This window comes from Moschus berezovskii, chromosome 4, assembly GCF_049115385.1.
Source record: "Moschus berezovskii isolate FMDL1 chromosome 4, NW_MosBer_1.0, whole genome shotgun sequence".
In the NCBI taxonomy this organism is placed as follows: domain Eukaryota; kingdom Metazoa; phylum Chordata; class Mammalia; order Artiodactyla; family Moschidae; genus Moschus; species Moschus berezovskii.
Window position 1 is genome coordinate 27,769,320 of NC_142463.1, and position 25,710 is coordinate 27,795,029.

At 38.7% G+C, this 25,710-nt stretch overlaps 1 protein-coding gene across 2 annotated transcripts in view; it reads left to right on the top strand.

The window, feature by feature from the left end:
• SCP2 (sterol carrier protein 2) overlaps window positions 1-25,710 on the top strand; it is a 106,032-nt gene continuing 80,322 nt past the window's right edge. The window contains exons 1-5 of one of the 2 annotated variants that reach the window (XM_055401648.2): window positions 1-182; window positions 4,627-4,681; window positions 8,267-8,338; window positions 12,778-12,909; window positions 14,152-14,216. In XM_055401648.2, coding sequence (XP_055257623.2) covers window positions 114-182; window positions 4,627-4,681; window positions 8,267-8,338; window positions 12,778-12,909; window positions 14,152-14,216 — 393 coding nt within the window. In that variant the 5' untranslated portion in view covers window positions 1-113. The remainder of the gene's footprint in view (window positions 183-4,626; window positions 4,682-8,266; window positions 8,339-12,777; window positions 12,910-14,151; window positions 14,217-25,710) is intronic. The other variant, XM_055401647.2, reaches the window with a different exon arrangement.

The following is a 25,710-nucleotide window of genomic DNA, read 5'->3' on the forward strand; positions in this document are numbered from 1 at the left end:
GCCGCCTCCTAGACCCGAAGAGCTCGCGCGGAGCTCCGCTTCAGTCTGCTCCAGCCTCAGGCCCGCGAGCTCTGCGTCCGCTGCGCCCGCCTGTGCCCACAGTAGTTCGAACAATGTCTTTGGCCGCTTCACAGCCTCTGCTCCGGAACCGGGTGTTTGTGGTGGGGGTCGGGATGACCAAGGTAAACAGAGCTGTGGGTCCCCGGAGGTGGGCTCCCTGCTCCGCTCAGCCTGGGTGAGGCCGCGGGAGCCCTGAGTGACCGGGAAACGGGGGTTGGGGTGGGGCGTGGGGTGTCAGGACTTGACGCCGTCCGTCTGTCCGCCCTTTCTATCAGAGGGCGCCACTGGCTTCCCACCGCCCAGCTCGGCTCCTTGTCTGTGCGGCATCAGAGTGGCGACTCGGATGGGTTGTGATGTTGATGTCTCTGCGGAACCATAATGTCGCAGTGTTGTTCTGCGGTTATATTTTCATCACTGGCAACCCACTCCAGTACTCTTGCCTAGAAAATCCCATGGACGGAGGAGCCTGATAGGCTGCAGTCCATGGGGTCGCTAAGAGTTGGACACGACTGAGCGACTTCACTTTCCCTTTCCCTTTTCTTCCTGGGGCGCAGGTTGTGAAGAAGGTCTCAAGATGACCCAGACTCCGCACCTCCTTTGAATATGGGTGGAAACCTAAGTTGTGTGAACTTGTAACTGAGGCAAGGTTTGTCCCGTAGCCAGAAGGAAAGCAGGCCGTGAATGTCACCAGCCCTGCATGTTGGATCCCTTCTCAGTTGCAAGTGTAGGAGTAGAAATCTTAGTGATGCTCAGGGTCTTGGCACAGGTGGCAGGTTTTCTGCATCCTCCGACCTTTGCGTTTCTCACGTGGTACTCTGCTTGGGGCTCAGGAGGCCAGAGGCAGCTACAGTCTCATTTCTTGACATGATCACTACCTCTGTGCTCCAGTGATGCCAAACTACTGATAGTTTCGTCCCAAACTTTTTTATGCCTCTCTTGCTTTGCTTTCTGTTGTTTTCTGTGCTTCAGACCATTTGTCTTCACTTGGTTAACTTGTTTGCATTTTTAAAAGATCAATTCAGATCTTCTAGGAGAAGTTCTGATTCTCCTGACTGTCCCATAGAGACGTATATCTTATCCTGAAATTCTGTTTATATGTCTATATTTTTCTTTTACATATAGCCATCTCCCAGGTTAATTAATTGTTATACCTCTAGCACTTTGAAAATACCTTATGCTTGAAGAACTCAGTAAGTGTTAGTTGAACACTATTAAATGCATATGCTTTGTGACAGAGGGTTCCTATGGGAAGTTCTCTTTCCATGAAAACAACCTTAAACTTTTAAGGTCCTGCTCTGTGTTTCATAGACAGCTATGTATGGCAGAAGGGCAAGGGAAATCTAGGGGATCTTTTTATAAGGGCAGTAATCCCATTCCTTTTAAAAAATATTTATTTTTTTGGCTGTGTCAGGTCTTAGTTACAGCACGCAGGATCTTTAGTTGTGGCATGTTGGATCTAGCTTCCTGACCAGGGATCAACCCAGGGCCCCCTGCATTGGAATCTCAGATTCTAAGCCAATAGACCACCAGGGAATACCTTAAAAAAAATTTTTTTTTAAAATTTATATAGTAGTCCCCTCTTGAGGGCTCCATCTGCATGATTACCAAAGACCCAAGTTCTTAAGGAATGTATAATATGGAGAAGGAAAGGGTAAACCATTTAAATTTGATGTATTAGGACATTTGGTTAAGTGTAATAGACTGGAAATATGAATTTATCTCTATTGGTGCTTTCCAAATCTCACAAAAATGACGGTAAAGAAATTAAATCATTAACCCATCAGGGTGAAGTGACTAGGAGAGAAAACAGTAGAACGATGTCAGAAAAACACTGTATGATTAAAAGCTGATGGAAGTGTGGTTATTGATTCAAAACAGAGAAACTCAAGAGCCCAAGTTCCTGAAGAAGGGTTATACTGGCTGAGTCTTCTGCAGAACTTGAGAAGGCTTAGGACCTATACTAGATGTCAAGTAAGGTGGGGATGAGAGGAGGAAAAAAAAACATTTCCGTGGTATAATTGGATTCCAAGATCCTTTTTACCACTAGGTCACTATTAGTTCCTTGTCAAGGTATTGGAGACTTGTTCCCTGGAGAAACTGAACTGATGTGTCTCTAGAATCATCTGACCTTTAGGTTTAGTGGAAGACGGGAGTGAGGCCCAAGTTGAAAAAAGGGAATTAAATGGGATTCTGTTTAGTATTAAATCATAGTAATTACCAGCCTTCTTCCCAGAGCACTGGTGAGCTTCCCTGGTGGTTCAGAGGTTAAAGCGTCTGCCTGCAATGTGGGAGACCTGGGTTCGATCCCTGGGTCGGGAAGATCCCCTGGAGAAGGAAATGGCAACCCACTCCAGTATTCTTGCCTGGAGAATCCCATGGATGGAGGAGCCTGGTGGGCTATAGTCCATGGGGTAGCAAAGAGTCGGACACGACTGAGCGACTTTACCAGCCCTGTTCCCAGAGCACTGGTGATCAGATACATGCTAGCTTCAGGGCAAATTCTGGAAATTATGTGAAAAGACTCCAGAGAAAAGTCAGATCATCACTCTACTCAAAGGGCGAGATTTTAATGGACTTGAGTATAGCAAGAGTATGAAAAGTTCGTTGATATTCTTTTAAATTCAACATTGCTTTTAGCCTGTCAGAAACTCCCACTTGTCATGTTTTAGTCTAGTATTAAAAAAGAATATCCACAATTATCTTAATTAAGGACTTTATTATTTTCTAACCACATATCTGTGTGAGGTCAGATTTGCTTCATAGACTTCAACCTAAAAAACAATGTCAAAGGTTGAATGAAGAATCAGCTGTGTCAGATGTAAGAATTCTCCTGCCTCTAATGAAAGCAGAAATTAAAGAGAATTGCTAAAGTGCAAAACAATGCCCCTCATCAGTTTTTCTTGGGGGGAATATAATAATTTTTAATAAACTTATTTATGTTAGCATGTAATGATTTTTTTTTTTGAGTGAATTGTTATTTTAAATGGCCTGTTATACGTGCTAATAGGGTAAATATTGGTAACTGTAACCCTCATGATCAAAGTTCTGGCATCTTCAGTGATTTTTAGGAATGTAAAGCCATCTTGAGACTGAAAAGTTTTGAGAATTACTGGTTCTAATCATTGAGTACTAAGAGCTGCTAACAACACAAAGAGAGAAAACCATATGCTTCCAGATGGAAAAGTAGACCACTACTATAGTTTTGCCTAAGAGATAGAGTGAGTCTGCAAGATTCTGGATCTGGCTGCCAATTTGTGGGACAGAGAACAGAGGAACAGGTTGAATTGCATGAGTATGTGATCTGCAAAGTCCAGAGTGTGGGAAACTACAGTTCTAGCAGTCTGGGTTCTTTAACAGATGTGTAGAGAGGAAAAACATGTAGTGGAAGGAACCTGTAAATTAAAAAAGGCAAGGCTGAAATATATTGTCCAAGACACTTGGGTGATGAAACTATGAAATACTACAAGGAAGCAATTATAAGGATCAGGATAATAGTTACTTTGGGGGTGAGGTGGGGTTGAGGTAAGGGACAGCATGTTTAGAAGAGTGTGTGAGTGGCAGGGAAAGTTCTGTTCTTTAGTTTGTGTGGTTGTCAAAGATAAAGGTAGACACTAGGTAAAGTGTCAGGGCAGATTTTAATCAATAGTATGCTATTGTAAAGTCCAATGTGCAGTAACTTTATATACACGTGAGCAGAGAAGAATCAGAGAAACTTGAATAGAATTTGGTGAAGGAGATAATCTTTGTCAATGATTACAAGAATGTTTGCTTAAACTTTAAAAAAATGAGGCAGTTAACTCCAGGAAAAACAAAGCAAAACAAATTGCTTAATCAAGCACATGTAATCATAATATATAACCTGGCCCAATAATAAGCAGCATTGCCTTAATAAGGTAAGCACAACATAGTGATTTAATTTAAAACGTGTGTTTCCACTGTATAAGGAGGATGGAGAACTGTAAATATATAAGTGAGGTGGTCTAAGAGACCTAATTCTCATTGTCTCTTATTGGAGACTATGATATAATTTCTTAAATTGATAAGCCAAGAAATAATAGTATCAGAATATTTAGAAATGTGACATTTTATAAAAGAAATATCTGAAAGGATTGAAAATGGATGTTTGGGGAGCAAGTAAGACTAGTGAGTGGAGGGCCACAGATTGCTATTTTTATTACAGGCTTTAGGGTAGGATTTTATTTATTTTTTGCATTTCTTAGCTGTGGACTGTCCTTTTCTTTCATTTACGTAGCTCCTACTCATCCTTAAATACCTTATTTAAATAAATATCAGTTCCTCTGGGAAGCCATTCTAGTCCACTGAGGCTGGATAGTTGTCTCTCCCAAATCATTCTGTTCTTAGGACCCTGTTGCATAATTGCCTGTCTTCCATTAAATAAGTTCCCTGTGGGTACAGACTGTGTATTATTTATTATCAGAGTCCAGCAACACTGATAGGTACTCAGTTTGTTTTTGTTTAAATGACTAGATGAATGTATTTCTGTGGTTCTGTCTTGTGAGAAACAATCACCATAGTGTTTCCTTTTATTATCTTCTATATTTCTAGTTCACAAAGCCTGGAGACAAGACGAGAGAGTACCCTGACTTGGCAAAGGAAGCAGGTAAAATAGAACATTTAGATCTTTGAACATTGTAGTTTATTGTGTGGACTGTCTTGATTGTGGAGCAGCCTTGCAACCTTCACAGGAAGCTTTTTCAGGGCCAAGCAGTCTAAGCTTAGGTATCAGTTGTTTAAGGGAAATTCTGGCTTCCAGAGATCAAATTGCCAACATTCAGTGGCTCATAGAGAAAGCAAAGGAATTCCAGGAAAACATCCACTTCTGCATCATTGACTACCTGAAAGCCTTTGAGTGTGTGAATCACAACAAACTGCGGAAAATTCTTCAAGATTTGGGAATACCAGACCACCGTACCTATCTCCTGAGAAACCTGTATGCAGGTGAAGAAGCAACAGTTAGCACCTTACATGGAACAACGGACTGGTTCAAATTGGGAAAGGAGCATGACAAGGCTATTTATTGTCACCCTGTTTATTTAACTTATATGCAGAGTATATCATGGGAAATGGAGAAGGAAATGGCAACCCACTCCAGTATTCTTGCCTGGAGAACCCCAGGGATGGGGGAGCCTTGTGGGCTGCCGTCTGTGGGGTCGCACAAAGTCGGACATGACTGAAGCGACTTAGCAGCAGTAGCAGCAGCAGCAGCAGAGTATATCATGGGAAATGCCAGGCTGAATGAATCATAAGCTGAAATCAGCACTGCCAGGAAAAATATCAACAATCTCATATATGCAGATGATATCACTCTGATGGCAGAAAATGAAGAGGAACTAAAGAGCCTCTTGATGAGGGTGAAAGAGGTGAGTGAAAAAGCTGGCTTAAAACTCAGCATTCAAAAACTAAGATCAAGGAATCCGATCCCATCACTTCATGGCAAATAGAAGGGGGAAAAAGTAGAAACAGTGACAGATTTTATTTTCTTGGGCTCCAAAAATCACTGCGGATGGTCATTGCAGCCATGATATTAAAAGATGCTTGCTTCTTGGAAGGAAAGCTATGATAAATGTAGACAGCATATTAAAAAGCAGAGACATTGCTTTGCTGACAAAGGTTTGTATAGACAAAGCTATGGTTTTTCCAGTAGTCATGTACAGATGTGAGTGTGAGACCATAAAGAAGGCTCAGCGCGGAAGAATCGTTGCTTTCAAATTGTGGTGTTGGAGAAGACTCTTGAGAGTCCCTTGGGACAGCAAGGAGATCCAGCCAGTCCATCCTAAAGGAAATCAGTCCTGAATATTCATTGGAAGGACTGATGCTGAAGCTTCCTTGAAGCTTCTTTTCTTGTTCCATAGACAGGGTCATTTCTTGATCCTGGCTTTGTAAGATGACCATATGAATGCTCCCACAGTTCCCCTCCTCAGCACTGACATTCTTTCTTATTTTGCCCTCTAGATGAGTGATAGAGTGACAGAAATGAATAAGACACCTTGCCATTAAGGAGCTTTAAGACTCTTGGGGTTTAATATATTCATAGTTAGGTGTACAGTTAGAATAGGAAATGTTAAATATGAAAAAGGTGGCATGAAAAAGTATTACAATAGCTTAGAGGAAGAAATGATAATTTTTTAAAAAATTATTTTTTGTTGAAGGATAATTGCTTTACATAATTTTGCTGTTTTCTGTCAAATCTCAACATGAATCAGCCATAGGTATACATATATCGTACAAAAAAGATCTTCACGACCAAGATAGTCATGATAACGTGATCACTGACCTAGAGCCAGATATCTTGGAATGTGAAGTCAAGTGGGCCTTAGAAAGCATCACTACGAACAAAGCTAGTGGTGGTGATGGAATTCCAGTTGAGCTATTTCAAATCCTGAAAGATGATGCTGTGAAAGTGCTGCACTCAATATGCCAGCAAATTTGGAAAACTCAGCAGTGGCCACAGGACTGGAAAAGGTCAGTCTTCATTCCAATCCCAAAGAAAGGCAATGCCAAAGAATGCTCAAACTGCTGCACAATTGCACTCATCTCACACGCTAGTAAAGTCATGCTCAAAATTCTCCAAGCCAGGCTTCAGCAATATGTGAACCGTGAACTCCCAGATGTTCAAGCAGGTTTTAGAAAAGGCAGAGGCACCAGAGATCAAATTGCCAACATCCGCTGGATCATGGAGAAAGCAAGAGAGTTCCAGAAGAGCATCTATTTCTGCTTCATTGACTATGCCAAAGCCTTTGACTGTGTGGATCACAATAAACTGTGGAACATTCTGAAAGAGATGGGAATCCCAGACCACCTGACCTGCCTCTTGAGAAACCTGTTTGCAGGTCAGGAAGCAACAGTCAAAACTGTACATGGAACAACAGACTGGTTCCAAATAGGAAAAGGAGTGCGTCAAGGCTGTATATTGTCACCTTGCTTATTTAACTTATATGCAGAGTACATCATGAGGAACGCTGGGCTGGAAGAAGCACAAGCAGGAATCAAGATTGCTGGGAGAAATATTAATAATCTCAGATATGCAGATGACACTACCCTTATGGCAGAAAGTGAAGAGGAACTCAAAAGCCTCTTGATGAAAGTGAAAGAGGAGAGTGAAAAGGTTGGCTTGAAGCTCAACATTCAGAAAACAAAGATCATGGCATCTGCTCCCATCACTTCATGGGAAATAGATGGAAAAACAGTGGAAACAGTGTCAGGCTTTATTTGTTTGGGCTCCAAAATCACTGCAGATGCTGATTGCAGCCATGAAATTAAAAGACGCTTACTCCTTGGAAGGAAAGTTATGATCAACCTTGATAATATATTAAAAAGCAGAGACATTACTTTGCCAACAAAGGTCCGTCTAGTCAAGCCTATGGTTTTTCCCATGGTCATGTATGGATGTGAGAGTTGGACTGTGAAGAAAGCTGATCGCCGAAGAATTGATGCTTTTGAACTGTGGTGTTGGAGAAGACTCTTGAGAGTCCCTTGTACCGCAAGGAGATCCAACCAGTCCATTCTACGGGAGATCGATCCTGGGTGTTCATTGGAAGGACTGATGCTAAAGCTGAAACTCCAGTACTTTGGCCACCTCATGTGACGAGTTGACTCACTGGAAAAGACTGATGCTGGGAAAGGTTGGGGGCGGGAGGAGAAGGGGACGACCGAGAATGAGATGGCTGGATGGCATCACCGACTCGATGGACATGAGTTTGAGTGTACTCCGGGAGTTGGTGATGGACAGGGAGGCCTGGCGTGCTGTGATTCGTGGGGTCGCGGAGAGTCGGACACAACTGAGCGACTGAACTGAACTGATACATATATCCCCTCCTTCTTGAAGCTCCCTCCAAATGATAACTTTTGAAAGGTAAGATAACTTCTGAAAGGCTGAGATGATTTGATGAAGGATTTTCATTTGAATTGATTGCTGGGTTGGGAAGATCCCCTGGAGGAAGAAATGGCAACCACTCCAGATTATTGCCATAGACAGAAAATCCCATAGACAGGTGTTGGGAGGATCCTGGCAGGCTATAGTACTTGGGGTCACAGAGAGTTGGACATAAACAGCAGCTAGACAAACTAGAGTTAGAGAGCGACTAAACAGCAACAACACAGTAGAGTTAGATTTACTCTGGTAAAACTCTAAACTTATTTTTACTCACTTAAAGCTCTATGTGATAAAACGTTTTTGTTTTTATAGGCCAGAAGGCTTTAGCAGATGCACAGATCCCTTATTCTGCAGTGGAGCAGGCCTGTATTGGCTATGTTTATGGTACGTGGAGACTATATATTCTAAAAGTTGTTCACCTAAGTCTGTCAACTACATAAACAATGCAGAGGAATTTGTGAGTTTTAACCCTCAAAACTCAGAATTCAGGGTCTTATTTTCATTAGTTTTAGAATTTCCTTGTGTGTCAGCCTAGTTTAGTACACATACATATTTTGCTATTATTGTGTTGCCAATAAAAGGGATACATTTAAAACACTTATCTTTAAAAAAGAAAAAATTACTCATGTAAAAATTACTACCATTAAAAAGTAATTATTTTTCAGATGAGAAATGTTTGTTTTTTGTTGTCTTGAAATTTGGTTTTATTGATTTTTGTGTCTAATAAAATGTTTTCCACATTTTTTTTTCTGATTAGAAAAATGTTGCATGTAAAAGCACAAGAAAAAATAAGTTACCTGTAATCTCATTATCCATATGTTATTACCATTAATTTTTTTCTGTAAATCCTTCAGTAGGTATGAATGTATGTGAATGCATTATGAATGAATTATGTATACACACATAATTGCCTTTTAAATTTAGGTCCTAGTTACATACATTTTGGTGACCTATTTTTCTCATTTTTTTGTATCCAGTATTTCCCATGTGGTTTAGTTTCTTTCACATTATCATTCATATTTTTCAGTTTTTTTTCTGGAATAGGTTAAATATTCACATGATATAAAAATATAAGAAAAAAGTGGATTGTTATATAGTGGAAAGTTTCACTCTGAATCCTGTCTCCTTGTCTATGGTTCCCTTTGCTGACTATTTCACTCATTTCTTTTTTTTTTAATTGAAGTGTATTTGATTTAAAATATTGTGTTAGTTTGACATGTACAGGAAAGTGATTCAGTTACATATATACATATTTTCAGATTATTTTACTTTATAGGTTATTATAGATGTTGAATATTGTTCCCTGTGTTACACAGTAAATACTTGTTACTTACCTATTTTGTGTATAGTAGTTCCATGTACATTAATTTTTAGTCTACCTTTTCATAGGTAATTTATGCATATAAAAGTAAATATATGTGCGTGTAAAAATACCCCTCCCTTTCTTTTGTTGGACACATGGTAGTGTAAATACATACTATTTTATATTTTACTTTTTTTTTTAACTTAGTAGTTCTTCTTGACTATTCTAGTTATTTCATAGTTTCCTTGGTCTCTTAATGATAGCATAGTGTTCCATTGAATAGATATATCATGATTTGTTTAATCGACCCTCTTTTAATAGCCATTTAGAATATTCTTAGGCTTTTTACACATTTTAAATTATTTCATGATATGCTAGTCTTGAGGATTTATTACAGTTTATTTAGCAGTAGAAATGATATCGTGTTTGTTGACATTTTAAATTATTTAGTTATAAAAGAATATAGTAAGCATTCCTGTAGATGATCTTTATGTGTATCTGTGATTATTTTTTTGAGATTTCAAGATATCAAGAGAATTCTAGTAAAGCGAAATTTACTAGTTCAAAGAGATGCACAGTGTATTTATGAACAGGAGATCCTGAATCTTGCTGTTTTCCTTGAAGACTCCTAGAGCATCTGTATCTTCAGGTGTTTGCATCATGCTGCTCCACCATGTCTGCCTTGGTGGAAAGAGAATCAAATGTGTATTCCACTTGGATTATTATTTTTCTGGAATACCCTGGCATGCAGAATCTTTTAACTTTTTGAAATTTTGATATGAAGAGAAAAATGGCCTTTTGATCAGTTAGTTTTAACAGATTTATTTAGTTCAGTTCAGTTTACTCGCTCAGTCGTGTCCGACTCTTTGCGACCGCATGGACTGCAGCACACCAGACCTAACTGTCCAACATCAAATCCCAGAGTTTACTCAAACTCATGTCCATTGAATCGATGATGCCATCCAACCATTTCATCCTCTGTCGTCCCCTTCTCCTCCCGCCTTCGATCTTTCCCAGCATCAGGGTCTTTTCCAGTGAGTCAGTTCTTCGGATTAGGTGTCCAAAGTATTAGAGTTTCAGCTTCAGCATCAGTCCTTCCAATGAATATTCAGGACTGATCTCCTTTAGGATGGACTGGTTGGATCTCCTTGCAGTCTCAAGAGTCTTCTCCAACACCACAGTTCAAAAGCATCAGTTCTTCAGCACTCAGCTTTCTTTATGGTCCAACTCTCACATCCATGCATGACTACCGGAAAAACCATAGCTTTGACTAGATAGACCTTTGCTGCCAAGGTAGTGTCTCTGCTTTTTAATATGCTATCTAGGTTGGTCATAACATTTCTTCCAAGGAGCAAGCGTCTTTTAATTTCATGGCTGCAGTCACCATCTGCAGTGATTTTGGAGCCCAAGAAAATAAAGTCTGTCACTGTTTCCATTGCTTCCCATCTGTTTGCCATGAAGTGATGGGACCAGATACCATGATCTTAGTTTTCTGAATGGTGCATTTTAAGCCAGCTTTTTCACTCTCCTCTTTCACTTTCATCAAGAGTCTTTTTAGTTCCTCTTCACTTTCTGCCATAAGGGTGGTGTCATCTGCATATCTGAGGTTATTGATATTTCTCCCGATAGTCTTGATTCCAGCTTGTGCTTCATCAGCACAGTGTTTCTCATGATGTATTCTGCATGTAAGTTAAATAAGCAGGATGACAATATACAGCCTTGATGTACTCCTTTCCCGATTTGGAATCAGTCTGTTGTTCCATGTCCAGTTCTAACTGTTGCTTCTTGACCTGCATACAGATTTCTCAGGAGGCATGTAAGGTGGTCTGGTATTCCCATCTTTTGAAGAATTTTCCACAGTTTATTGTGATCCACACAGTCAAAAACTTTGGCATAATCAGTAAAGCAGAAATAGATGTTTTTCTGGAACTCCCTTGCTTTTTCGATGATCCAGCGGATGTCGGCAATTTGATCTCTGGTTCCTCTGCCTTTTCTAAATCCAGATTGAACATTTGGAAGTTCACGGTTCACATACTGTTGAAGCCTGGCTTGAAGAATTTTGAGCATTACTTTGCTAGCATGTGAGATGAGTGCAATTGTGCGTTAGTTTGAGCATTCTTTGGCATTGCCTTTCTTTGGGACTGTAATGAAAACTGACCTTTTCCAGTCCTGTGGCCTCTGTGAGTTTTCCAAGTTTGCTGGCATATTGAGTGCAGTACTTTCACAGCATCATCTTTAAGGATTTGAAATAGCTCAAGTGGAATTTCATCACCTCCACTAGCTTTGTTTGTAGTGATGCTTCCTAAGGCTCACTTGACTTCACATTCCAGGATGTCTGGCTCTAGGTGAGTGATTGTACCATTGTGAACATCTGGGTCATGAAGATCTTTTTTGTATAGTTCTTCTGTGTATTTTTGACACCTATTCTTAATATCTTCTGCTTCTGTTAGGTCCATACCATTTCTGTCCTTTATTGTGCCCGTTTTTGCATGAAATATTCCCTTGGTATCTCTAATTTTCTTGAAGAGATCTCTTGTTTTTCCCATTCTGTTGTTTTCCTCTATTTATTTGCATTGATCCCTGAGGAAGGCTTTCTTATCTCTTCTTGCTATTGTTTGGAACTCTGCATTCAAATGGGTCTAATCTTTCCTTTTCTCCTTTGCCTTTTGCTTCTCTTTTTTTCACAGCTGTTTGTAACGCCTCCTTAGGCAACCATTTTTCCTTTTTGCATTTCTTTCTTGGGAATGCTCTTGATCACTGCCTCTTGTACAATGTCACGAACTTCTTTCCATAGTTTTTCAGGCACTCTGTCAGGTCTAATCCTTTGAATCTATTCCTCACTTCCACTGTATAATCACAAAGGATTTGACTTAGGTCATACCTGAATGGTCCTGTGGTTTTTCCTATTTTCTTCAATTTAAGTCTGAATTTGGCAATAAGGAGTTAATGATCAGAGCCGTAGTCAGCTCCTGGTCTTGTTTTTGCTGACTGTATATAGCTTCTCCATCTTTGGCGGCAAATAATATAATCAGTCTGATTTTGGTAATGACCATATGGTGATATCCATGTGTAGAGTCTTCTCTTGTGTTTTTGGAAGACAGTGTTTGTTATGACCAGTGCATTCTCTTGGCAGAACTCTATTAGCCTTTGCCCTGCTTCATTCTGTACTCCAAGGCCAAATTTGCCTGATACTCCAGAGATTTATATTTGATGATATACATGGAATATTGCTTCCTTTATCCTGTAATCCTACCCAGATTGAGCTGTTTGCTATTACATGGTCATTTCTCTACTTTCCTACCTCTGTGTTATGTAAATAAAGTGCATATATATACTGTGTTTTGAGAATTTTTGTATTTGCAGAATAAGTGATGCTTCATGCTGAAACTTTTTCTGAGTAAGATGTCCATGTTTTATGTTAGACAAAGGCATAATGCTAGAAAAATATAATGCAGTGTTATATTGCTTTGCAGCTCCATAATTCTCATGTTGCATAGATAATTTTCTTTTTTCTATGTAGGTGACTCTGCCAGTGGGCAGAGGGCTGTCTATCACAGTTTGGGACTGACTGGAATTCCTATAATCAACGTCAACAATAACTGTTCTACTGGCTCAACTGCTTTGTTTGTGGCCCGGCAACTGATTCAGGGTGGTGAGCAGTGCCTCTTTGTCTAGTGTACTTAAAAAGATGTAGGGCTATTGCTCTTCTTAAATGATGTCTCCATATGATCCTCAGAGGGATTGCTTTTTAATGTATTTTTTAAAATAAAAATTTTATTGATATATACTTTATATAGCACAAAAGTGTAGAATTCAGTGTTTTTAGTATGTTCCCAGGCTTATGCAACTGTCAGCACTGTTTAATCTTAGAACATTTGTATCACCCACAGAAGAAAGCTGTACCCATTAGTGGTCACTTCCTGTTTCTCCTTCCCCACAACCCTTGGCAACCACTAATTTACTTTCTGTCTCTATGGATTTACATATTCTGAACATTATATAAATGGAATCATATATTATATGACCTTTTATGGCTTTTTTCATTTACCAGAGTATTTTCACAGTTCACTCATGTTTTAGCATGTATCAGTACTGCATTCTTTTTTGTGGCCAAATAGTAATCCATTGTATGAATATACCACATTTTGTTTACCCATTTATCAGTTGATGTAAACTGTGCTGTTTCTACTTTTTGGCTATTATGAATGACCCTGCTATAAACATTTGTGTACAACTTCTTTGTGGCCATATGTTTTCAGTTCTCTTGGGTATATATCATAATCTGTATTTCCAGATGTTCTAGGCTCCTTCATTAGGCCTTTTATTCTTTCTTCTGATTGTTGATTATTGCTCTGCTACTTGGTGTTTTAATTGTTGGAGCTTTATAATGTCTCACTGTTGGATAATACTAGTAGCCCTGTGCCCCCTACCTTATTATTATTTTTTCTTTTTTTAAAGAAAAATTTTGGCAGTCCTGTTTGTTTTGCAGTTCATTTGAACTGTAACATCATTTTTAGATGCCCTCTCTTTCCAAAGATAGTTCTGTTGAGATTTTGATCAAGATTCTTTAAAATTTTTTAAAATTTTATTTAATGTTTAAAAATTCACAATTAGCTATTGGTATTTGTTCTTCACTGGAACATATTTCCACATTAATAAAAAGTTTTTTTAACACTCAAAATCAAAGGAAGAAGTATATACTTTATTGATTTTTCCTTGTATCTAGAGGTATATAAGAATTTTCTCTGTAATTTGTCACTTATTACAAATTTTATAGGACTACACTATGTTTTTACATTTTGTGTACATCGACATGTTTAAATAGAAGTATTTAAGGGTATTTTGTTTGAGTCTAGAAATTTAATATTTCAAGATAATTACATTTTCTTTCAAGGTGTGGCAGATTGTGTCTTGGCTCTTGGGTTTGAGAAGATGGAAAAGGGACCCATTTCACTAAGTGTGAGTCTCATTTATTTTTATTTTGAATTGTTATAACACCATGAGAAAATTTTGCCTGTCTGACTGACATGAATAGAGCTCGCAAAAGTTGAAAAATGAGAATGTATATGTATGAATGCATGTGTACTGAGTCACTCAGTTGAGTCCAACTCTTTGTGACCCCATGAATTGTAACCTGCCTGTCAGGTCCTCTGTCCATGAAATTTTCCAGGCAAGAATATTAGAGTGGCTTGCCACTTTCTCCTCCAGGGAATCTTCCTGACCCAAAGATCGAACCCTCATCTCCTGGGTCTTCTGCATTGGCAGGCGGATTCTTAACTACTGCACCACATAAGAAGACCATATGTATGCATCAGTTCAGTTCAGTTCAGTTCATTCACTCAGTCGTGTCCGACTCTTTGCGACCCCATGAATCACAGCACACCAGGCCTCCCTGTCCATCAACAACTTCCAGAGTTCACCCAAACTCATGTCCATCGAGTCAGTGATGCCATGCAGCCATCTCATCCTCTGTCGTCCCCTTCTCCTCCTGCCCCCAATCCCTCCCAGCATCAGGGTCTTTTCCAATGAGTCAACTCTTCGCATCAGGTGGCCAAAGTATTGGAGTTTCAGCTTCAGCATCAGTCCTTCCAATGAACACCCAGGACTGGTCTTCTTTAGGATGGACTGGTTGGATCTCCTTGCAGTCCAAGGGACTCCCAAGAGTCTTCTCCAACACCACCGTTCAAAAGCATCAATTCTTTGGCGCTCAGCTTTCTTCACAGTCCAACTCTCACGTCCGTACATGACCACTGGAAAACCATAGCCTTGATGGACCTTTGTTGACAAAGTAATGTCTCTGCTTTTTAATATCCTATCTAGGTTGGTCATAACTCTCCTTCCAAAGAGTAATTGTCTTTTAATTTCATGGCTGCAATCACCATCTGCAGTGATTTTGGAGCCCCCCAAAATAAAGTCAGCCACTGTTTCCACTGTTTCCCCATCTATTTGCCTTGAAGTGATGGGACCAGATGCCATGATCTTAGTTTTCTGAATGTTGAGCTGTAAGCCATTTTTCACTCTCCTCTTTCACTTTCATCAAGAAGCTCTTTAGTTCCCCTTCGCTTTCTGCCATAAGGGTGGTGTTATCTGCGGTTATTGATATTTCTCCCGGCAATCTTGATTCCACCTTGTGCTTCTTCCAGCCCAGCGTTCTTCATGATGTACTCTGCATATAAGTTAAATAAGCATGGTGACAATATACAGCCTTGACGTACTCCATTCCCTATTTGGAACCAGTCTATTGTTCCATGTCCAGTTCTAACTGTTGCTTCCTGACCTGCATATAGGTTTCTCAAGAGGCAGATCAGGTGGTCTGCTATTCCCATCTCTTTTAGAATTTTCCACGGTTTATTGTGATCCACACAGTCAAAGGCTTTGGTATAGTCAATAAAGGAGAAATAGATGGTTTTCTGTAACTCTCTTGCTTTTTCAATGATCCAGCAGATGTTGGCAATTTGATCTCTGGTTCCTCTGCCTTTTCTGAAACCAGCTTGAACATCTGGAAGTTCATGGTTCATGTACTGCTGAAGCCTGGCTTGGAGAATTTTGAGCATTACTTTACTAGCATGTGAGATGAGTGCAATTGTGCGGTAGTTTGAGCATTCTTTGGCATTCCCTTTCTTTGTGATTGGAATGAAAACTGACCTTTTCCAGTCCTGTGGCCACTGCTGAGTTTTCCAAATTTGCTGGCTTATTGAGTGCAGCACTTTCACAGCATCATCTTTCAGGATTTGAAATAGCTCAACTGGAATTCCATTACCTCCACTAGCTTTGTTCATAGTGATGCTTCCTAAGGCCCACTTGACTTCACATTCCAGGATGTCTGGCTCTAGGTGAGTGATCACACCATCGTGATTATCTGGGTCATGAAGATCTTTTTTGTACAGTTCTTCTGTGTATTCTTGCCACCTTTTCTTAATATCTTCTGCTTCTGTCAGGTCCATACCACTTCCGTCCTTTATTAAGCCCATCTTTGCATGAAATGTTTCCTTGGTATGTCTAATTTTCTTGAAGAGATCTCTAGTCTTTCCCATTCTATTGTTTTCCTCTATTTCTTTGCATTGATCCCTGAGGAAGGCTTTCTTATGTCTCCTTGCTATTCTTTGGAACTCTGCATTCAGATGCTTATATCTTTCCTTTTCTCCTTTGCTTTTCGCTTCTCTTCTTTTCACAGCTATATGTAAGGCCTCCCCCGACAGCCATTTTTTTTTTTGCATCTCTTTTCCATGGGGATGTTCTTGATCCCTGTCTCCTGTACAATGTCACGAACCTCCGTCCATAGTTCATCAGGCACTCTGTCTATCAGATCTAGTCCCTTAAATCTGTTCCTCACTTCCACTGCATAATCATAAGGGATTTGATTTAGGTCATACCTGAATGATCTAGTGTTTTTTCATACTTTCTTCAATTTCAGTCTGAATTTGGCAATAAGGAGGTCATGATCTGTGCCACAGTCAGCTCCTGGTCTTGTTTTTGCTGGCTAGATCCTGGTAATTTAGACAGTAAAGAATCTTAGAGATATTTTGCTCAGCACCTTTATTTTGTGAAACTTATGTTCAGATAGGTTAGATGATTGAATCTGAGATTGACCTGTTTATTTAATTTGAAACATTCACATTTTATTCATTCATTGAAAAATTAATTCCTTTCAAGAAACTGAAGAGTGTCAATAAAGTTTGAGACTTCTGTTTTCCATAATGGCAAGTCAAGTTTTTAAATCATTTCTCCTAATGATCACAACTGAAATCTTTGAATGGAATAGAAATAAGATACCCTGAAGACACTGAAAAACTAACAGGAGAGGAACTGCAGGTGACTGCCAGAACATTAAGATCAGCATTAGAAGTTGTTTTTGCCTCAGAGGCCTTTGATCAGGAAGCCTTGAGCTTCCATTTTGATGGCTCCCTAGGATGAAGGGGAAAGTAATTGAAGCTCAGGTGCTCCGAAGATCAGAAATTGAAACTCTCCACATTTAACTGGGTGGACTCTGTAGGGATAAACCTTTTCGGTAAGGGTGAACACAAAGTAAAATTGCCCCCCACACATACATCCTCTTTTCCCCTCCTTCAGGAGATTACAGGGAGAATTGCCTTAGCACTGAGCAGAGCAAGGGAGAAGAAAAGGACAAAATAACCAGAAAACCTTTCACTGAGAATTAAGAAACCAAAGGCTATTTTCATGTGGGACTGCTGCCAAAATGCTCATTTACCTGGGAGGTGAAAGAAACATCAGGCTATGAATTGAGTCTGGACTTAGGCTCAGTCTGTAAAGAATCAGCCTGCAATGTGGGAGACCTGGGTTCAATCCCTGTGTTGGGAAGATCCCCTGGAGGAGGGCATGACAATCCACTCTAGTATTCTTGCCTTGAGAATCCCCATGGACAGAGGAGCTTGGTGGGGTTGCAGTCATGTGGTCACATGGAGTTGGACACAGCTGAGCAACTAAGTACAGCATACCACATGAATTGAGTCTAAATTGGTTTCAGATTGGTACCAATTACTTTCTACTATTAAGTTGCACTTAACAGAAGCAACTGCAAATTTTCTTTTGGAGGAAAGCATCTTCCTTTTAGGCTTTGAGAACTCTTCAAGTAAGGTTTCACGGACCTGCAATTAAAGATAACCAAGTGTTAAAGAGACAAAGTACCATATTTTAGGACCAGGAGAAAAAAGGAACAGTAAAAAGTGATCTCTGCAGACCTCTAAAGCTAGATACATTGGATACAGATTTAGGCATACTTAAGGCTGGATGGCATCACTGACTCGATGGACATGAGTTTGAGTGAACTCCAGGAGTTGGTGATGGACAGGGAGGCCTGGCGTGCTGTGATTCATGGGGTCGCAAAGAGTCAGACACGACTGAGCGACTGAACTGAACTGAACTATGTTTAAAAAAAAGACAAGCTTGAAAATACCTCAGGGGTATAAGAAACTGCAAAAAAGGATATTGTAGGCTTTGGAAAAATACCATATAGGATTTATGGAATAAAATGAAATATTTAAAATTGAAAATTCAAAAGATAGGTTTGATAGCCAATTATATATGATTGAAAAAGAATTTCTAGTGAAATGGGACTATAAGTAATTATTTAGAGTACACTATAGAAAGAAAAAAGATTGAAAATAAGCAGGAAGTTATGATATATGGAGAAGAGTGTGATAAGTTATAAATGGGTAATAGGAATTAATGGGGAGAAGTGTTGAGAGAGAAAATAGGGCATAGGCATTTTGTCTGTCTTTTCAGAAAATTAACTGTTAGTTTCATTAATCTTTTAAATTTTCTTTTTAGGCTCTATTTCATTTATTTCCTCTCTAATCTTTGTTATTTTCTTCCTTCTAATGATTTTAGGCTTCGGTTTTCTTTTTTTCTAGTTCCTTGAGTGAAAAGTTAAGTTGTTTATTTGAGATCTTTCTTATTCTTAATGTAAGCATTGTTATGAATATCCCTCTTAGAACTTCTTTTACTGCATCCCACAAATTTTGATGTGTTGTATTTCCATTTTTGTTTGTCTCAAGGTACTTTATGATTTCTTCTTTGACTTATTGGTTGTACAGTAGCATGTTGTTTAATATCCACATATTTGAATTTTATAGTTTTCTTCTTGTAATTGTTTTCTACTTTTAAACCACAGTGGTTGGAAAAGATGCTTTCTATGATTTCAGCCTTAAATTTATTAAGACTTGTTTGTGGCCTAACGTATGATCTATCCTGGAGAACATTTTGTGTGTGCTTGAGAAGAATGTGTATTCTGTTGATTTTGAGCAGAATGTTCTGCAAGTCTCTGTTAAGTCTATCTGGTGTAGTATCTTGTTTAAGGCTGGTGTTTCCTTATTGATTTTCTGTCTAAATGATCGGTTCATTGATGAAAGTGGAGTACTAAAATCTCCAACTATTATTGTGTTGCTATCTATTTCCCTCTTTAGATCTGTTAATATTTGCTTTATGTATTTATGTTGGGTGCACAAATATTTACAAATGTTATACCCTCTTGTTGGGCTGACTCATTTATCACTGTATAAAGACCTTCTTTGTCTCTTAGTAATGTCTTTTCATAAAATCTATTTTGTCTGGTGTAAGTACAGTCAAGCCTTGAACAATACAAGTTTAAACTGCATGGGTCCACTTTTATGTGGATTATTTTCCAGAAAAATAATAATAATAATATTTCCTAATAATAATTAGGAAATACTACAGTGCTACAGTTGAACTTATTGATGAGGGACCGAAGATATGGAAGAGCCATGGATATGGAGGAATTGCACATATAAATTATATATTATATGCAGACTATAAATTATATGCAGCTTTTCAACTGCATGGAGGGTCAGTGCCCCAACACTCATGTTGTTCAGAATTCATCAGTTTATATCTACCGTAGCTTGGTTTTGGTTTGCAGTTGCATGGAATATCATTTTCCATCTCTTCACTTTTAGTCAGTGTGTATCCTTACATCTGAAGTGATTCTCTTACAGGCTGCATATAGTTAGGTGTTTTTTAAAAATCTGTTATTAACTGTGTGTCTTTTGATTGGAGAATTTAGTCCGTTTACATTTAAGGTATTATTGTTAAGTATAGACTTACTGCCATTTTGTTAATAGTTTTCTGGTTATTTTGTAGAGTATATGTATTATTTGAAGAGATAATGGTTAGCATATAACTTGGACTGGCAAAGAACATTAATCTATAGATTGAAATGCCAGTGACTCCAAAGTAGAATAAATAAAAAGAAACTCATACATAAACATGTCACAGTGAACTGCAGAACAAAAGGAAAAATAAGCAATACGAAAGCAAAGAGAATAGTGGGGTTTAATATCTTTGTTTTTGGGCCACACTGCATGGCTTGTAGTATCTTAGTTCTCCAACCAAAGATTGAACTTGGGTCATCAGCAGTAAAAGACAGATTCCTAACCACTGGACTGCCAGGGAATTCTCTTTTAGTATCTTCTTTGTGTGGAGACTATTAGTACAACACAGGTTATAGACATTCATTTTGTGTATCTATGGATATTGAGTTTGGACTCATTAACTTTAAAATAATTTTACCTTCTTTATTTATTTTTTTTATTGGAGGCTAATTATTTTATAATATTATATTGGTTGGTTTTGCCATACATTGACATGAATCTGCCCCTGGTGTACATGAGTTCCCCTTCCTGAACTCCCCTCCCACCTCCCTCCTACCTTTATCCTCCGTCTGGGTCATCCCCGCACACCAGCCCCGAGCATCCTGTAACATGCATCGACCCTGAACTGGCAATCCGTTTCACATATGACAGCATACATGTTTCAGTGCCATTCTCCCAAATCATCCCACCCTCACCCTCTCCCACAGAATCCCAAAGACTGTTCTATACATCTGTCTCTCTTTTGCTGTCTCGTATACAGGGTTATCATTTGCATCTTTCTAAATTCCATATATATGCGTTAGTATACTGTATTGGTGTTTTTCTTTCTGGCTTACCTCTCTCTGTATAATAGGCTATAGTTTCATTTACCTTCTATTTGTGAAAAAGTAATTAGAAAATTATTAAATGAGTGTTTTAAGCAATTTGAAGCAACTTGTAAATGAATTTTTTGACAATTTAAGACTAAGGGTCTATGAGTTTGGTTATTGACATCATTTTAAAGAGTTATATTTTAGTTAAGAGTTTCCTTGGTGGCTCAGTGGTAAAGAACCCGCCTGCTAATGTAGGAGATGCGAGTTCAGTCCCTGGTACAGGAAGATCCCCTGGAGAAGGAAATGGCAATCCACTTCAGTATTCTTCCCTGGGAATTACACAGACAGAGCCTGGTGGTCTACAATCCTTGAGGTCACAAAGGGTCGGATATGACTTCACGAGACCCACCCACCACCATTTTAGTTAAACCATAGTCTCTTCATCTTAAAAGTAATCTTAATTTTAGTAATAATCATTTGGTAACGGTTTCTACTTTTTAGTTTTGTTTCTCCAGTGTTAAGTGTATAATTTCTTATATGTATATATATGTTTTCCCCAAGAGGGGAGTTGTTTCTTTAATTATATACCTGATGATTCTTTAAAATATGAGTATCTAGGAATTGATCTCTCTGGTAAATTCAGATTTTCCTGTAGAAGGTGCTACAATATAAAAATAGAATCATTGTTAGAAAATGAGTTGAAGACTTTTAGCCTTTCACTTGGGATTATATTGTTACCTAATGCATGAGATCAATCTCATTCAATTTTCTGTGTTTGAACAATAAAGGACCTCTGCTGCTGCTGCTGCTGCTAAGTTGCTTCAGTCGTGTCCGACTCTGTGCGACCCCATAGACGGCAGCCCACGAGGCTCCGCCGTCCCTGGGATTCTCCAGGCAAGAACAGTGGAGTGGGTTGCCATTTCTTTCTCCAGTGCATGAAAGTGAAAAGGGAAAGTGAAGTCGCTCAGTTGTTGCCGACTCTTCGCGACCCCATGGACTGCAGCCCACCAGGCTCCTCCGTCCATGGGATTTTCCAGGCAAGAATACTGGAGTGGGGTGCCATCACCTCCTCCAAAGGACCTCTACCCCATATTAATTTAAATCCATGTAATATTATCTCTTAGAATCAAAAGAGTGGCTGGAACATCACAGGCCTTCTAATCAACAGAAGCTATTTCCCATTTTCCCTTAGAGAGCATTTTAAGAAAATGATTTAGTGGGTCTTAAATATAATTAAGGTATAGTAACAAATTTTTTTTTGTTTTTGGTGGTGTGGTGTAGGTTTTGGGATGTTAGTTCCCCAACTAGGGATTGAACCCAGGCCCTTGGCAGTGAAAACATGGAGTCCTAATCACTGGACTGAGAGGGAATTCCCTAAAATTGCTATATAATAAATAATAATAATAATAAAGGTAATTAATGATCCCCCTGGAGGAGGAAATGGCAACCCACTGAAGTGTTTTTACCTGCAGAATTCCATGGACAGAGGAGCCTGCAGGCTAAAGTCCATGGGGTTGCAAAATATCGGACACGACGAGGCACATACACACACAATTAAAGATCAAAGAAGACAAATTGTTTCTGGTTATCGGATAAAACATCATAAGCCAAGTCATGAATGTTGGAATGAATATAGTATGTTCAGGGGACAGTTTGAAAAACTGGATTGCAGGGTAGCAACAGGAAAAGATGCAAAATAAGATGGTTAGATGATTGGCTAACAGAGGTACTTAATATTTATGTCACATGATAAATAGATATTTTTCTTTCATAGTTAATGGTAGGTACCTTGATAACTTTTATTAAAACTAGAAAATAGTAAAATTCATCCACAGTCCAGTAATTTTAAAAAGTATATATGTTAAAAGTCGTTTTCTGCTTGTTTAATCCTGTTCTTCAGTGTATTTATATGTCCTTTCTTTTTTCCACATTTATACATATATATCTAAATATATTCATATACTATACTACACACACATACGTATTAACAATGTTAAAGAAATTTGACATGTACGTGAAGAAGATGAAAAATTTTATACATATTGCTTTTTCGTGTTACAAATGGACAGCTTTCCTGGTTCGAACATATTGATAAACTACCTTTTTTTTAAAGAAATTATTATATTTTTTAATTGAAGAATAATTGCTTCACAGAATTTTGTTGTTTTCTATCAGACATCAAATGAATGATAAACTTCCTTATTTTTAACAGCTGCCTAGTGTCCCTTTTCATGGCTATAAGGTTTTCAGTTGATCCCTTCTTTTCTGGTTAGATGGTTTACTTTTAATTTTATATGTGTTTTGTTTTTTATTTTGCTATTACAGAGCTCCAGTGAACATTCTTGTACATAATATCTTTACTTTCTCAAACAATTCTGTCTCAAGCTAGTATTTCTGTAGGACAGAAATAATTTAGACCGTGTTTTAGTTAGAGGTGGCCCAGAAGATGTTGTACTGGTAAAGTGAAACCACGAAGCCCAGAGTGAAGTAAAGACCCAGTGCCATAGGACCAAGTTAGCATTAGTGATACAACGGAGACCAGGTGTAGATGTGCTTAGCTTTGGTCTAGATGTGCTTAGCTGAAACTGATGCCTACTGGCTTGTACCAGCTTGCAAGATCTGATTATGCATGCCTTTTTTTTTTCTATCTTTGCTTTCAGTGACATCATGCTAGCATATTCAAATTGGTCACTGTGGGATTATTTACAGTCCCCAAGTTGACAAATGCTATCAGTAAGACCTCCTTCATCCAACATGAGCCTATTAAATATTTATTAGGAAACCACTGATTTAAATCTACCATCTTTCTACTTGTTTTCTCTTGTTCAGTATCTTCTTTATTCCTTTTTTCCTCTTTGTCTTCTTTTCTGTTCGTTGAGAATTCTTTATAATTTTATTTTGTCTGTTTTATGATCATATTAACTATACCTCTGGAGCTTTGCTTTTAGTGGTTTCTTTAGGGTTTACATTCATCTTTAACTTATTCACAAACCCCCTTTAGGTAATGTTACGACTCTTCACTGTAGTATGTTACATGAACCTTACAAGGTATTTTTTTGGTTGCCTCTTCCTAGAAGCACATTTTACTATACATGTTATAAGCCCCACATCAGTTATTGATTTTGTCTTAAATAGTCAATTGTTTTTAATTTTAATTAAAAATATTTTATTTATAGCTGTACTGGGTCTTCGCTGCTGCACGTGGGCTTTCTGTAATTGCAGAGAGTGGGGGCTACTTTCTAGTATGTGGGCTTCTCATTGCAGTGACTTCTCTTGTTGCAGAGCATGGACTCTAGAGCCTAGGTTCAGTAGTTGCGGTGCATGGGCCCAGTTACCCCACGGCACGTGGAATTCTCCCAGCCCAGGGATCGAACCCCTGTTCCCTGCATGGGCAGGCAAATTCTCAACCATTGGACCATCAGGAAAGTCCCTCATCAATTGTTTTTTGAAAGAATTCTTAAAGTAAAAAAAGAATGCTTATGTTTTTTCCACGTTTATCATTTTCAGTGCTCCTTATTCCTTTATTATTGATCTAGAATTTCCTTTAGGATTATTATCCTTCTGCCTGAAGAATCTGCTTTACCATTTCATATAGTACTGATTTGCTGGTGATATATTCTCTCAATGTCTGTATGTTCTACTCTGTCTTTATTTACCTTTTTTTTTTGAAAGATATATTTGCTGAGTACAGAATTCTCGGTCAGCTTTACTTTTTCTGGGTTCACTGTCTTTTTGCCTTTCATTGTTTTCAATTTAAAGTTTGTTATCATTCTTATTTTTTGTTCCCCTGTACTTAATGTATATTTTACTTTGGTTGCTTTTGGTATTTTTCTTTCTCACTGGTTTCGAACAGTTTTTATTATGATGTGCCTTGGTGTAGTTTTATCGTGTTTTGTGTTATTGGGGTTTGTTGAGGCTCTTGGCTATATGAGTTATAGTTTTCATCAGATTTGAAAATTTTTCATCCATTATGTCTTAAAATGTTTTTTTTACTTTTGTCTCTCTCCATCTTCTCTTTTCCTGACTCCAATTATAGTATCTCTAAACTTCTTGATTGTTGTTCCACCATTCACTGATCTTGTTCATTTTTTTCAAGTTTTTTTTCCTGCTCATGTTTTAATTTGTTACTTGCTCAGGTTTGCTAATCTGTGCTGCATTGTTTAATCTGTTAATTTCACTGAGTTTACTTTTCAGACAATGTATATTTTACCTCTAAAAAAATTTCTACTCTTTTTTGTATCTTCCATATTTTTCTTTGTCATGTTCATGCTTTCTTCTACCTTCATGAACAAATGGAGTATGTTTATAGTAATATTGCAGGAAGAGGGACCTCTTCCAGGACCCAAGAGTGGGCTCTTGTTTAACACTTGGAAATGAATTATCTGAGGAGACACACCTGTTGACGAAGCAATATGACTTTATTGGGAAGGGGTGCCCAGGTAGAGAGCAGTAGGGTAAAAGAACCCAGGAGAATTGCTGTGCCATGTGACTCGCAGTCTCAAGTTTTATGGTGATGGGATTAGTTTCCGGGTTGTCTTTGGCCAGTCTTTTGATTGGCCAAAGACTCAGTCTTTCCTGGTGGCACACACATTGCTCAGCCAAGATGAATGCCAGTGAAAAGGATTCTGGGAGGTGGTCAGACACCTTTTGACTTTTCCCGAAGTCTCCCGGTTAGTGGTGGCTTATTAGTCCTGTGTTCCTTACTAGGACCTCCTGTCATAAAATAACTCACACAAATGATTACTGTGGTGCCTGGCCAGAGTGGGTGGTTTCAGTCAGTGTGCTTTCCCTGACAGTAATTGTTTTCAGTTCAGTTCAGTTCAGTTCAGTCGCTCAGTCGTGTCTGACTCTCCGCGACCCCATGAATCACAGCACGCCAGGCCTCCCTGTCCATCACCAACTCCCGGAGTTCACTCAAACTCATGTCCACAGAGTCGGTGATGCCATCCAGCCATCTCATTCTCGGTCATCCCCTTCTCCTCCCACCCCCAACCTTTCCCAGCATCAGAGTCT